General features: G+C 36.6%; 1 protein-coding gene across 1 annotated transcript in view; it reads left to right on the forward strand.

Annotated features, from left to right (window-relative positions):
* LOC121413268 (titin homolog) overlaps positions 1-13,959 on the forward strand; it is an 87,801-nt gene that overhangs the window by 15,922 nt on the left and 57,920 nt on the right. The window contains exons 2-3 of the mRNA XM_041606028.1: positions 8,004-8,195; positions 8,903-9,427. Coding sequence (XP_041461962.1) covers positions 8,004-8,195; positions 8,903-9,427 — 717 coding nt within the window. The remainder of the gene's footprint in view (positions 1-8,003; positions 8,196-8,902; positions 9,428-13,959) is intronic.

A 13,959-nucleotide genomic window follows, 5' to 3' on the forward strand; every position in this document is an offset into this window, starting at 1 on the left:
GAAACTCCTTCACTCTTCTTGCTTTAAATTCATATATGAATTTTGCTTCCGCGCTGCGCGCGGTTAAATGACAATATTGAAGTTCTCCATTGTTCCCCCACCTTTTCTCTAACCCTGTTTTTCCACCTCAGCTATGTGCTTCTTGCCAGTTAAAGTTAAAATTGTATACATTAGGGCATGAATTTGAGTAAGGTTAGGCCGAAGTAAATGTATGAAGTTATCTTTTTTTTTCAATTGATCGCGCAACTTCTGGTCTGGTCGGCTCCGAGCGGGCAAAATCTTTATATCAGTTTCTGCCGTCACCTCCATAAAGTCAGCTTCTCCCGCTTTTCAGCTCATTACTATAAACAACCATAATTTGGGGGCAAACAGGTTCCTAATTTAAAAAGAGGAAGGTATGGAATTCGTGTCGTATTAAATAAAAAAGTACAATATTTTTTTTATCAAATTGTATTAAACTTCATGTCATTTCCCTGTATACATTCATCTCCTGTCCTGTTTTGCGCCCTAAGTTTGAAATTTTGAATGACACTTAAGTTTCTTTATATTCAAAATGAAGCGCTTCAGGATAAGTCAAAAAATTAATCATCCTTTATTATATAGATAATTTCAATAAATCACAGAAGTTTCAACTTTATGCGCACTATTTTCCTTGTAATGAAGTTCAATAATCTTAGAAAATCAATTGAATTAGAGACGATTGGGTATTAGAGATATCTACATTTGATAAACGTCCGCCCTTTGAAATTTCAGAGTTTCATTGCTCATCGCGGGGAGGAATATCTTCCTCTACCAATCTTCTCCTCTGTTTTGCGAGTTAAAAATATGCACTGATGCTAAATTGTTTGTAATCAAATCTGATCTTTCCAAAGAAAGTTTCAATATATCTTTGAGAATACCCTTTTCTCGGGACCCTTTTTATGGCAAGAAAAATTGATAAATCACTTTAGCTTCCGCGCTTTGCGCGGAGTTATTATCATTTTAATTTCCTCCATTATATACCTCTTTTGTGCGTTTACAATCACTTTTGAAAACAAGGTTCAAAATCGCAATATAGTCAACCGAATTGGAGGTACTAGAGACAAGAGAAACGGCTCCTTTTCATTTTAATTTATGAAACACTAAAAGCTTCGCGTGCATTTACCGCCCCCTCCAAAATGAAATCCTGGCTACGCGGTTGGCCATATCATGAGTGCTACGATCCGAAGGACATGTAGCATCGACTATGATACCAACAAACTATTGACAAAAAGGTTATGTTTTCAACGCAAAAACGAGAACATTTCTGCTCGCTCGCGGGTCATGACCGCACTGTTACATACCCATCCCCACTTAAATGTTATTGTCTTATTTGCAGCGCTGAAAAAAAAAATCATCACCCCCCGCTCATCACTTTTTAGAGACTGGGCGGGAGATTAAAAAAAAAAATCAGCTCGAAAACCCCCCCCCCCTTTCAAAAATCCTGCGTACGCGCCTGAATAGGTGTGTTGATTAATGGTTTGTATGTTTTCATACTTGACCCTGTTGTGTGAGTGTTGTCTGATTTGGGACAAAAAATGTTCATCGGTTTGATGATAACATATTACTATGCACAAGGGTGGGGTTTTCATGAAGGAACTTGTTGGATGTTTTATCCAGCAAGGTATCTTTTATCATACCAATGGAAATATGCTTCAATAGTTTAATCAAAATCAAGGAAAGTTGTGAGATCTGGAAAATTGTCAGACAAAAATCTTGATGAAACGCCCCCAGGTTTCCTTTCTAAAGTGTTCCCCGGTACCATAACAAACATATAGAATACATGTACATGTAGGCACTGCAGGGTGTATATTAAATGAGGTTTATACTTGGTCATTGGTTTAAATTGTAAGATTTTGGAAGGGCCAAATAATGTACAGTGATAGGATAAATTTTGCAAACATTGTTAACATTATAAAAAGGTTGCAAGTGGAAAAAGGGGCATGCCTAGTCCCATATGATGAAGACGATGGTGTATCCACTCTGCATGAGACAGAGAAATTTATGCATACACCGTTCTTGTGCAGACAGTATGTATCAGACTGCGCTTCATCATGTGTGTCCATTCAATATGGATGTCTCCACCCCGCACTGGTGGCTTGGACTGGTGACCCTTTTCTCAGCAGCTGTCTCACAGATAAATGGATAGGATGTGTTATGAATGAATACACTGTATAGGGATGATTTACCAGCTGCTTCCACATCATCATTGATATCTTTCTCACATGCACACCTATTAAATTTATCCTATCGTGAATTGAGAGAGGTAGATGTGTTCAAAGGGATTATGAAGGAACCATGCGTACGTATGACAATATACAATATGAAGAAATTAAGGCATATCATCTACATGTAGTATATTAGAACTTAATTATTGGACAAAGTTGTACAAGTTCCAGTGAAATATTGATATTTTATTTGAAGGGGGTTTAAATGGTGGCCCAATTTCCCTCAAAGAATATAAAATATGTCCACATCTTCATAAGATAGTAGCTTTCATTAGATTAGAGATTCAATGTCTTGAAGGACTGATTGAAATGCATTTATTTTTTTTCATAATAAACATTAATTTTTCCCAAATACTACAGTATGCTTTCCTCAATAGAGGTCTATATGTTCACACATGTACTTCATTTGATTTGCTTTTTAAAACCCTTTTTATAAGGCCGCCATCAGTTACAAGCTTAACTGCTTACAATGGTGGTCAGGGGTCTCCTGCGTTCATTTGTTAATGTTGCTTTTTATATAATTGTGAAATATATGTACACTCCATTTTTTTTATAATTATGTATTACTTTATGTACATTAAGGATTATTTTGTATATTGCAAACAATTTTTGATAATGTATTGTGAACGCGAAATAAAAAACAAACAAACAAATGATAAAGACCTTGTAGAAAATAAATTGTAGACATGGACATGTACATACAAGTATTTATCAGCATACACTCCCTAATACCGGTACATGTTTTGCTTCCTACCATGTACATGTACCTTTTCTTGAATTGATATGTTTGAAATGATTCTCCATTGAGGCATGGTATGAGAATCCAATACAGACAGGACTCTTCTATTCCATATCTAAAAGCTTTGCCTCGTCTTGCAAATGCCAAAGATCTTTGAGGTTTGTACCTGCTCCTCGTAGAAATGGCATCAATTTCCTTGTACTGGCCATCCAGCGCAGGTAATTGGAAAGGCATGTCTGTGTATGAGAGGACACCGTTACGTGTGTGTCTCTCATATACATGTAGTAGCCTGTTTTCTGGTATTTGGGGCTCCTACTCTCCTTATGTTTTGCTTGAAGAAATAAGTCTACATTGGAATTGGAATACTTTATTATTGATTTCTATATGTATACAGCAAAAAAATGTATATATGTATGCTTGATAATAAATTAGTCTATGAAGACCAAAAGTTTTACATCCTATTCAAGAGACTTTGCTCTGGACATTACAGTACGTACATGTACCATGCAAATGTGCACCATGTCATAGACTTGGTTTTCAAACCCCAATACCCGCTTCCTAAAAGAAAATTGATCTACATGTACCACTGAGCCGAGCCATCAAGAGCTCCTCCATCACCATTTACCAAGCTACATGTACACTGCCTGTACGAGACTATAGTTTCTGTACTCCCATTTTGTAGGCAAGAATATTCACCTTTTTAACTCGCAGTTACGTATGCATTTAGAGCTTTTATAATTATTGTATTAAAAATAATAAAACAATTACAAAGGTGTGGGTGATTAAAAATTCATCACAACTCCTTTCTGTTGCATGGGTATGTTGGTTCTAGTCATGACTCTTGACTGCATATTAAGTGTACATTGTATGTATGTAGCTCAGTGTCAGGGTCATTTTAAAGTTTCAAAGGGTTTGTGCTGGTAGACTACTGGCCTCATTGGGGGAAACTCCACATTTACATGTAACCGAACCATGAGGGAGTATTTGAAGAATGTCACATTAGGCAGGGCTGTAAACCTCTGACAAACGTCTCAATTGACAAGAAATGATGTGTCTGTCTAGTTTTGTTTTAATATGTAGTAAACTCTACACTAATACTTCTGATTGTACATGTGCATGTACATGTAGACTGACAAACCTCTTTATGGCTATTCCATAAAATATTCTACCTTTTTGTACATCCGACCCCTATTTTTCTCAAGTTTTAACTGCGCAAGTCATAGTCCTTTGAGAGTATCACAGACTGTCAAAAAAACAAGAAATCAGAGACAGAAAATTTCATGAAGGTCCCACAAACACGGGGTCGGACATCCATATTTTATGCAGGTCTGTGATTTAAAATAATATACTGGTTAATGGATATCAGATTTCTCAAATTTTATAATGAAATGGTAATTTTAATAAATAAAAAATGAAAGTAATTCCCATTCACATGTAGGGGTACAGCCTGCCTATTAAAATGCTGTATTTTATTTACAAACATTGCATTTGATATACATGTACATGAGTTGCTTGATCTCCCTCCCTACATACATTGTACATCAGTCATAGATTTTTTACTGAACCCCGAAAGTGAACATGGAGTTTCAAACAATCGAGTTTCCAGTTCATATGGCGGTGAAGCATGCAGGGATCTATTGTAAATATGAGCTAAAAATGTGATTCATATATCTGAGAGAGAGAGAGCTCAAGATGAGTTGTAGACTACCTCGCATGATGAACTGATATGATATGATTAGGGGTTGGATACAGTGTCAAGGTCCAAGAAATGGAGCATAGTATAATTCTACAGCTCTTAGAATAGGTAATGAGTGTCGTATGATAATGGCTTGTCAGTAATTTTCCCTAACGATGATTTGCCAAAGTCGAACAGTGTGGATTTCATCACATTAGGAATACAATGTGTGTGGCTGTGAGTATGAATTATGATTATTCTGGAGTTGTTATTCACATTGCGAATGGTTTTGTTATAAGTTTGTTTATTCATTGGTGAAATTATGTCTGATTCACAGACCTTGTATAGAAATTAAAGGATTATTTAAGAATACAAAAGATGATTTTCTGATAATGACCTCAGAGTTTCCCATGCTGATCACAAAAAATGTTGAAATCCTAGAAATCACATGTACATGTACATGTAGTCTTTAATACCTTTTTATACTAGGCCTACATGTATGTACATGTATATCCCAAGTTCATTTTCGATCAATATTTTTTTTTCAGCCAACACTTGCTAATTGATGGAGTTTGTTTTTAGGTGAATAATATGTGTGATGTCCAGCACTGGTGATGTCTTTCATGTTGGTTGACATTTTAAGGATGGTTGACTATTAGAATGAAGATAGCTTTCATAAGAAAATAGCTTGCAATTTTTATTGTGGACACAATTCCCAAATACATTGTACATGCAGGTTTCAATTTGAACATACCCATATGTTTGAAGTTCATGTACTATTTGCTGTTTCTGACCTTCCAAAGCAAGGATAGGCAGTATCAATGTTGTATAGGATTAATGATGCATACATGTAGTGACCATAAATCAAAGATTAGATTGCTATCTGTCTGCACAACAAACATGCATACTATTATCATGCAGCATGTTCTGAAATTCTGAGGAATGCAAATAAACCTCGCTTTCCTTCATTACAGTGAAGCATGATACACATATTCTGAAGGACTCCTGCAGAAAAATACACTAGGGTTTATCATTAATGCAGCTACATGTAGCATCATGCAAGAACTGCAACTTACACACACATTTCTCATTAAAATTTCCAAAAGTTAATAATTTTGAATGCAACTATTTTTGTAAAGAACCCTTTTAATATACAAATTATGTACTGTACTTTCCTGCATGTTTTCAGAGTAAACCAATTTTTTTTGTTAAATCAAGGTGCTCAAGAGAAACTTATATCCAAAACTCTGGATCATGATCAAATATCACCAATTAAAACTCCCCATTTACCTCTTATTTCTGAAAATCTGAACAAGAAACTGTGATTGAATTTTCCTTGGCATAATTTTGTGAGCTGAGAGTTTAGCCGGGTAGTGTAACACGCTACACCCTGGGCACTCCACTCCCCTGTCTCGTTAGCAACTGACTCATCCGGGCTAGCTTTCCAAAAATAGATTCCTTCTTGTCTGCCTCGGAAGCTTAATGTTGCCCTTTCTTGCATGAAAGTGTAGATGCATGCGAGTATACAGGTACATGTACATGTATGTACATGGATGATAGGTGTGCATAATGATGTTCGCCTGCTACATGTATTTCAAACTCTAAAATAAAGATTCATATCAGGAGTTCTTCAGGACTTTATTGAAATGGTTATGCTCAGGGGAGGGGGGGGGGGATACAATTCTATATCTAATACATTGTACTTGCTTACTCGTACATGTACATGTTGACTCAGGTGCTGAATTGAAAATATTATTTAATAAATTTCTTTTTGCTCTTCATAACTTTGCTCTATTCATCTGACTGATCTCGACAATTACAAGCCTGTATCTCAATAGTAAAAACTTGCAAGATGTTTTTACATTCAAATTCAGGTCAAATTTGTAGGGCGTACACTTATCCATACATGTTCATGAATATTACCACATAAAGGTCCTACCGGGTGCACCTTACAGGCTATCTTGTACAAATGTATTTCTTAAAAATATTACAAATGTCTCACATTGTATACTGTATGGTTGTGTTAATACTGTACACAAAAGGTATCTAGGCCTACATGTACAGTATATACATTAAATGTGCACCCTTCAAGATTATTGGTATTTTCTGTTTTAGCAGTCTGCTTGAAGACATGAGAGGCTGGGAATGGTCAATATTTTCTCAGCATTAGTCTATTGAACTGTACTTGGCTTAATTTGTTGACCAGTCCCGAATAACTCAAATAGAGCTCTTTGAATTACTCTTTAAGATAATAAACGAGTGCCGATTGATCTTGATGAATCGCCTTGAGATATGGCCTTAGAAATTAAAATTGAGGACAAAATTACAGACACAACTGCAGTTTGTGTTGCTTCAAATGTGTATACTCTGGATCATGTATGGGTTACTTTACAGTGTAGATGACAATTGAAAGATTTTGTTGATAACAAACTGAAAAAAAAATGAAAATGAAGGGTAGTTGAATACGACTAATGATGGTTGTGTGCATCATGGATAAATGTTTCAATGAAATGGAAAGTGATGGTGATGATGATGATGGTAATGTGCAATGATCACCATGGTGAAGGTGATTACAATGATACTGTAATGGAAATAATTTGATTAGTATTATAATGATGATGATGGTATTGATATGATGATGACAGCAATTATAATGATACTGATTGATAATGCAGTCCTATGTTAATATTGAGGACACTGCGATTTACTGATGCTGCTGCATCTACAGTACATATATATGTTCCAATACCGGTACCAATTACTTAAAAAATTAACATCAATTTTGTGTATATCAACCATTATTAAAAAAAAGGATTAAAATAATACACAAGTGAATAATAAATACTCCATGATTTCCACATATCCCCTCCTCATTTCTAGTCATACTAGCCAGAGCAAGTTTTCACCCCATCTGCAGCCTTCAAGGGGACACGATGACGGTACATGACGAAACTGTTATTATTAATAAAAAAATTGTTATTCCTTAGATCTTCCTGGCTTATTGAAAGCCCTCAGTGTCATTTCATGTTTCGCAGCTGACATCATAGACCTTCCTCAGACAGACTGTGCATGCTCTTTGACGAGCCCAATATCGGTGCAAAAACTACCCATGTACATCTTGCCTTCATTAGACAGATGTTATGACCATGAGTATTTCGTCTTGGCTCAAGATCCTGAGCAGAATCTTCTCTGCGGATAGAATGATCTGTGCTGCCATGGGACTACGTTCAATACTGACATGTACTGAATATCATAGTTCTTAATTTGCCTCTTTGTAAATGGTATCTTCTTCCATCTGTACTTTCAGTCTATTAACCATGTCTTTCTTTTGACCCCTCCACAGGTGTAAATATTAGCGATGGACCTCAGACTTCAGAGGGCGTCTTGGACAACAGTCGCATAGTAGGTGATTCGGACAATGCCACAGAAAGAACCGCCATGATGGAAGTGAATGCCAATGCTGAAATCAACGCCAATCCGGAACTAAATGCCAACCTCACAGTGGACAGCAACGCAAATGCACCTTCAAGAACAGGTATGTCTGTGTAAAGAAAGAAACTATCAGCTATAGAATGGTAAAATGCAACTTGAATTTGTAAGGAACAGAATTTTATTGCCTGAATTTAAAGTAGAAATAACTAAATGGATAAAAAAGGTATTAGACCATTCTTTATCTCAATGCATTTTGTAGCTCTTGAATTGATCATTTACATAGGAGACAATGCCAACGTTTCTATGAAGAAATGTTGAGAGACCGTCAAACATTTGTTATTGTAGGAAGTAGCAATTTATACCTAATCTTTCAATGTGTGTTTTTCCAGAACAAGAGTATTTCAGTAGTTAATACATGTAGGATGTTTTGGAATGCTGGGTGTTTCATTAACCCATGGTTATATCTAGCGTCAGGCAAGTTTATTTTCATTTTGGGTTTTCTTCAATAGTTCTTAGCATATCTCACCCCAAAGTACAATCAAAATTGTGTTACTAAACTTGACCAGGATAAATTTCTAAACCCACTATCTGCATGCTAGAACTTGCATGAGTCCTACATTTATACTGTATAGATAGACCTTTGTATTGTGTTACTGTTAAAGTAGCCCTCATTGCACCAACTGTCTCTTGAGGTCTTGTTTTCTTTCTTACTTTATGAGCCTTTGTTCTTTCTAACTTGGTAACTTTGCTTTGCTCTCCCTTTGACCACTCTTATTCACACTCTTCATCAATTGTCCACTGTCAAAGCAGACAGTGATAAGGATGCTATAGAACAGGATAGTCTAGAAAATATAGAACCTCTTCCGGAACCTCAGGAGCCAGTCCAAGATGAGGGTTCTGGTCAAGGTGAAGTCAAGGAACAACCAAATGAACCTCAAGAGGATATACAAGCAGAGGGTCATCCAGAAAGTGGCCAACTAGATGTTGGTCAATCTGAAGGTGGCCAACAACACGAGATGCAAATTGAGGAAGCAGGGATAAGAGCGGAAGATGCTGAAATAGATGCACCAGGTGAGGTGCAGGAAGAAGTCCTAGAGGATGCCTCAAGTAGTGCTGAGGAATTAGAGATTCCTCATGAAGCTGTTGAAGTGGATGCTCCTGTAGGAGAAACTGATGAGGATGATGCAGAAGGCTACCAGGAAGAGGAGACCTATGATGAAGGGGATCTGGTAGAAGGTGTTACCGAAGAGCCACTGGAGGAACCTTTCAGTCCTGCTTTCTCAGAATCAAAGACTTTTGACATCATTGACACCGACAGGGACTTTGAATCCGAAGGTAACCCTGTTGATCTAGGATGCTGCAGAATGCAAGATGGCTCTACTAACTGCATGAACATCAGCATCAGCACACCATTGCTAACCTAATCTCAGCAGCATAACTAATTTCATAAATTCTCTAATTGCCTTGTCTGACTCTTCCTCATATAGTTTAGGCGATACATGTACATGGATGACTCCTTCCCTCTTTCCATTTAGAAATAGATCTGCAGCATCTAAAAAAGAACCGTACATGTAGTTTGCAGTACAACCTTTAGATTGCTGCTTTAAAATGGTTGTATTTTTAATCTTGATAAAGGGGTTCAGTGGCATTTGGTTTTAAGCACAGCAAGTTAGAAATATCCTAGACTATTCGTTGTTTAGAGATATGGGTCTGTGCCTGCGGGTAATCCCCCTCCCCGGAAAAAAGGTTTGAAATTCCTTTCTGATATTATTGATGCATCATTGATTGCAGTGTTGGCCAGAACCATTAATCCAAAATTGTCTCGTAACTACCAAATTTAGATCAATTGCAACCTGAATTTCTCTTAAATAATCTATTGCAATATTTCAAAAGATGGGGCCATTATTGTATTTTTTTTGGTGTAATTTTGTTTACAATTTCCCTAGGAGGTATCTTCATCATTTTCAGTATAACAAAGTTACTCTTTGAATGTGAATCATTTCATCAAGTTGCTCTGCATGGTGTAGTTGGTGTTGGAATGATAATGGTAAATCTGATGCTATTATTTCTTTTTATTCAATGAAAGAACTAGATTTTTGCATGTTATCAGACTCGCTCTATTTCAGGTGTTCAGGGTAAAGGTGTAGTTAATGAGATGGTAAAGAAGTGGATCTGTTGTTGATGGCAGGAGACGTTTCAACCTGGAGAGCTTTGATGCACTTGTCAGTGCAATTTTCACTGAAAAGGTTTTTTTTTTACAGCCAATCAGATGCATGGATTTTGGGGTTGCTTAAACGGTAGTCAGTGAGAAATGCTGGACAATTCTCTTTATGAAACTTCTCTTTATTCATTTTTCAATGTTTCTCTTTTCATTGCATGCTCTGTTGATTGATCCTACTGCCTACATATAGGAAGAGTTTGACAGTCATAGAAAATGTTTGTTTAAAAGTGAGCTTATTATTAGATCATGCTTTATGTAGATCAAACAGGGACATCATCATAGACAGAAAACTTCCTTGACAATCCATGGAAATCAGCATGTGTTTCTATGGGTCGTTTACAAAATGTAATTTATGGGACATGGAAACCCGTCTTTCATCCATTTCCTTTAAAAACTTCACTTTTAACAACATTATTGGTATAAAATTCATGACTGGTCAACGTAAACATTATTCAATACTTATAGGTTTCAAATGAGAACGAAACCCACGGAACAAGTTTAATTGTAAGGAAAAAAATAAAAGAATAGCTTCAATGAAAAATTTGAGTAAACTTAGACAAACAGAATGTTTGAGCTAATGTTGTAACCCGCACCCGTTGCGGTACGGGTTAACCTGCCGGTATGCCTCCGATCGCGGGTTGCGGGCCGGGCCGAGTTCATTCTCAAACCCGCAGACCGTCATGCAAAAAAAAGGGAGAATAAACGACGCATAATAAAAACATTCACAGTGAAAATTGAGTTAAGATCATGTGCTTCTTACGTGGCAGATTCTTTTAGAGACGTAGATATTTCCTTTTAAAAATGCCAGCGTATTTTTGTCTTGTGAATAGTGAACAGGACTGAGTCTGAGACAGTTCAACATGATAAATACATCGAGTTGCTCTCTTTCAAAGGCCAGCGCCAGTGCGTGCATGCAGCGCAGTCAAAAGCAACCGCATGGGCCAATGAAACTCGATGTGAGTTTCCCATCCCATTTTTCCAGCTCATAATGAGGAACCGATTTCATTATTCATTATTTTTCAGAAGATGAAAGTTTGACCTTTTGTAACCTTTTAACGCACTTTATTCTGTGGAACTTGAAGCCAGGGAAAAATTAATCATTTTTTTTTTGGGGGGGCTCCATTTTCATTTTTTTGCAATATTTCAGGGGCTCTTTTCAAATGCTACGTTTTTGTATTTTGAGGAATACCTGTTCACTTATTAAATTAATTATTACTTGTTGTTTAATATTGTATGATTTTTAAAGTTTTTTTTCATGCCTAGAATCTTGGATGTGGGTGTGTTTGTGTGGGTGAGACTGTGAGTTGAACTTGATATAAATGAATTTAATATCTAAATTTTACTCCATCTAATTCCAGTACTTGGCCATGTCATAAAGGCCCACATACCCTTACTTTTCCTGAAGTTCTTTGAAAACGCAGATCTCCACGAAAATTGTATTTCTCTATGGGGGAGTCTAAATTTGGTGAGAATGAACTCATTAATAACTTAAATATACATGAAAATGAAGAAATCATCAAACTTCATTGGCAGTTTTGAAAAATATACCCGAAATATAAACTCTGTCTGAAGCAGAAAATCACCATCATTGAGGCCTTTACAGAGCGAATTGTCCCCCAGAGCTCTGGCAGAGAGACAGAGCTCAGACTAGCTAGCACAAGCGCCAATGCGTACGTGGGTGAGTCTCCCGTCGGCCTTGTAACAGATTGAGCTTTGATGATTTTTTGTCTGATATTTAACTCATCCCCTGGAAAAATAAAACAAATGATTTTTAAGTTATAATTAGCAACTAAGATAAGTTATTTTGGATGAGTACTAGGCCATATGATAACTCACCAACGCGAGTTTACTAGACTTTGGGATTTATTGAGGTAGCTCAACCATACCTCGAGCGATGTTCGTGCAGGCTCCACCACTTCTACGGTTGTTGAGTGGAGCCTGCACGAACATCCCTCGAGGTATGGTTGAGCATGCAGCGTCATTCCATTCACAAAAAAGAAAGAAAGAAAAGATTTGCAGGTATTTACAAGATATACAAGTAATTGTCTTACTGAAAAGCTTATATTAATGTTTTAAATCAGTTTTGAATCTAGATATCCAAATAGTTTATTTTCAGAATTTGATTTTCAAACGCGGGCCAAATTTCATAACGCGGGCGACGGGAAACTGAACATCGAGTTTTAGCGGCCATATTATCGAATGAAATACAAAAACAGAAGGAAATAATATAGAGATAAACGAGAAGAAAAAATTGACTGTATCATTATCCAGGTATTTATTGCAATTTTGATTACTTTATAGACGAGGTCCCATGGAATTGAATATTGTAATTATGATTGTTGTGAGTCGCATGCATTGTCGACCGACCTGGACTGAAAAACAACATTGCCGTCTGCCGATCCTTGCTGGGCAGCCTGGGCTAGCTAGCGCGCTGAGCTGCGGCTCGCTAGCTCCGATCCGAGGCGTTAATTGCGTAATGCTTTCAATTTCGAGATCAGAGCGGACCCATTTCGTGGTACAAAGTCACCCAAAAAACATTTTCTCTCCGGAATAAAAGGCGAATTTGCAAATTGTAAGTAAATTCACTCTAGGCTAGGTAGTAGTAGACATATATTTTCCTGATTTGAGCGTGTATAGTGTGGGGATTGCAGAAATAATGTTTTTCATTTTTCAAAGATAAATTGACTTGCGGGTTAAAACCCGACGGGTCAGCGGGTCCCGCTTGCAAATTATTGGATTATACGGGACGGTACGGTTCGGGTTTTCACTTGCGGGTTACAACATTAGTTTGAGCATTTGATTATTGAGAACAATTTTTTATTAAGTCCTTTGACAATAAAGATTTATTACATGGATATCAGAAAAATGAAATCCAACATTTAGAGGACCATGAATAAATGAAGTATAATAAATGTACTGTTTGAAGAACATTTATGATACTAGACATTCATATCTCAAACAAGTGCTAATGTCAATTTGTGACCACATACCTCTAACCGAAATAGATACTACATCGGCACTGACATCATAAAGCCATTTTCATAAAGACAAACAGGCAAAATATAATCAAGATTACTGATGAAACTCTAACCAATATGACAGATGCTCTTTCCATGTGCCTTTGGGTATTTCTATTATGTACAATATCGTTACTGGTTTTTATCCAAATTTCCCCGAAACCTCAGCCTCCTTCCTTCAAGTCAACGGCATTCTCAATTTCCTATCCAGTAGAAATGTTCTGCCCGAGGCACAAATTTATCTAATTCCCCATTAATGGACCTCCGTGATGTGGTCGTCAAGATGTGAGCGAGAGATAAGCATATTTCTCTTTCTATGAAAAGAAAAGTTAAAGTCCCCCCTTTTAAATTTATTCTTTCATACAACTGTCTTGTTTTTCAACTTCACACTTGTATTTTTTGTACATGCATTTGAAGAAAATCAGATGAGATTTTGTCCTAAATGTATATATTTCTGTACTATAGAGTCTGATGTTGTTTGATAATGACCCTACAACATGTAGTGAATACTATCAACATTTATCAAAAGACAAAGACAAAGAAATTATGAAAAATTATTAATATGATCCTTAGCAGTATTGATATTCATGCATTAAAGTTTTTGTTCAGCACATGGTAATGCAAACAGT

The sequence above is a fragment of the Lytechinus variegatus genome, chromosome 4 (assembly GCF_018143015.1).
Source record: "Lytechinus variegatus isolate NC3 chromosome 4, Lvar_3.0, whole genome shotgun sequence".
Lineage (NCBI taxonomy): Eukaryota > Metazoa > Echinodermata > Echinoidea > Temnopleuroida > Toxopneustidae > Lytechinus > Lytechinus variegatus.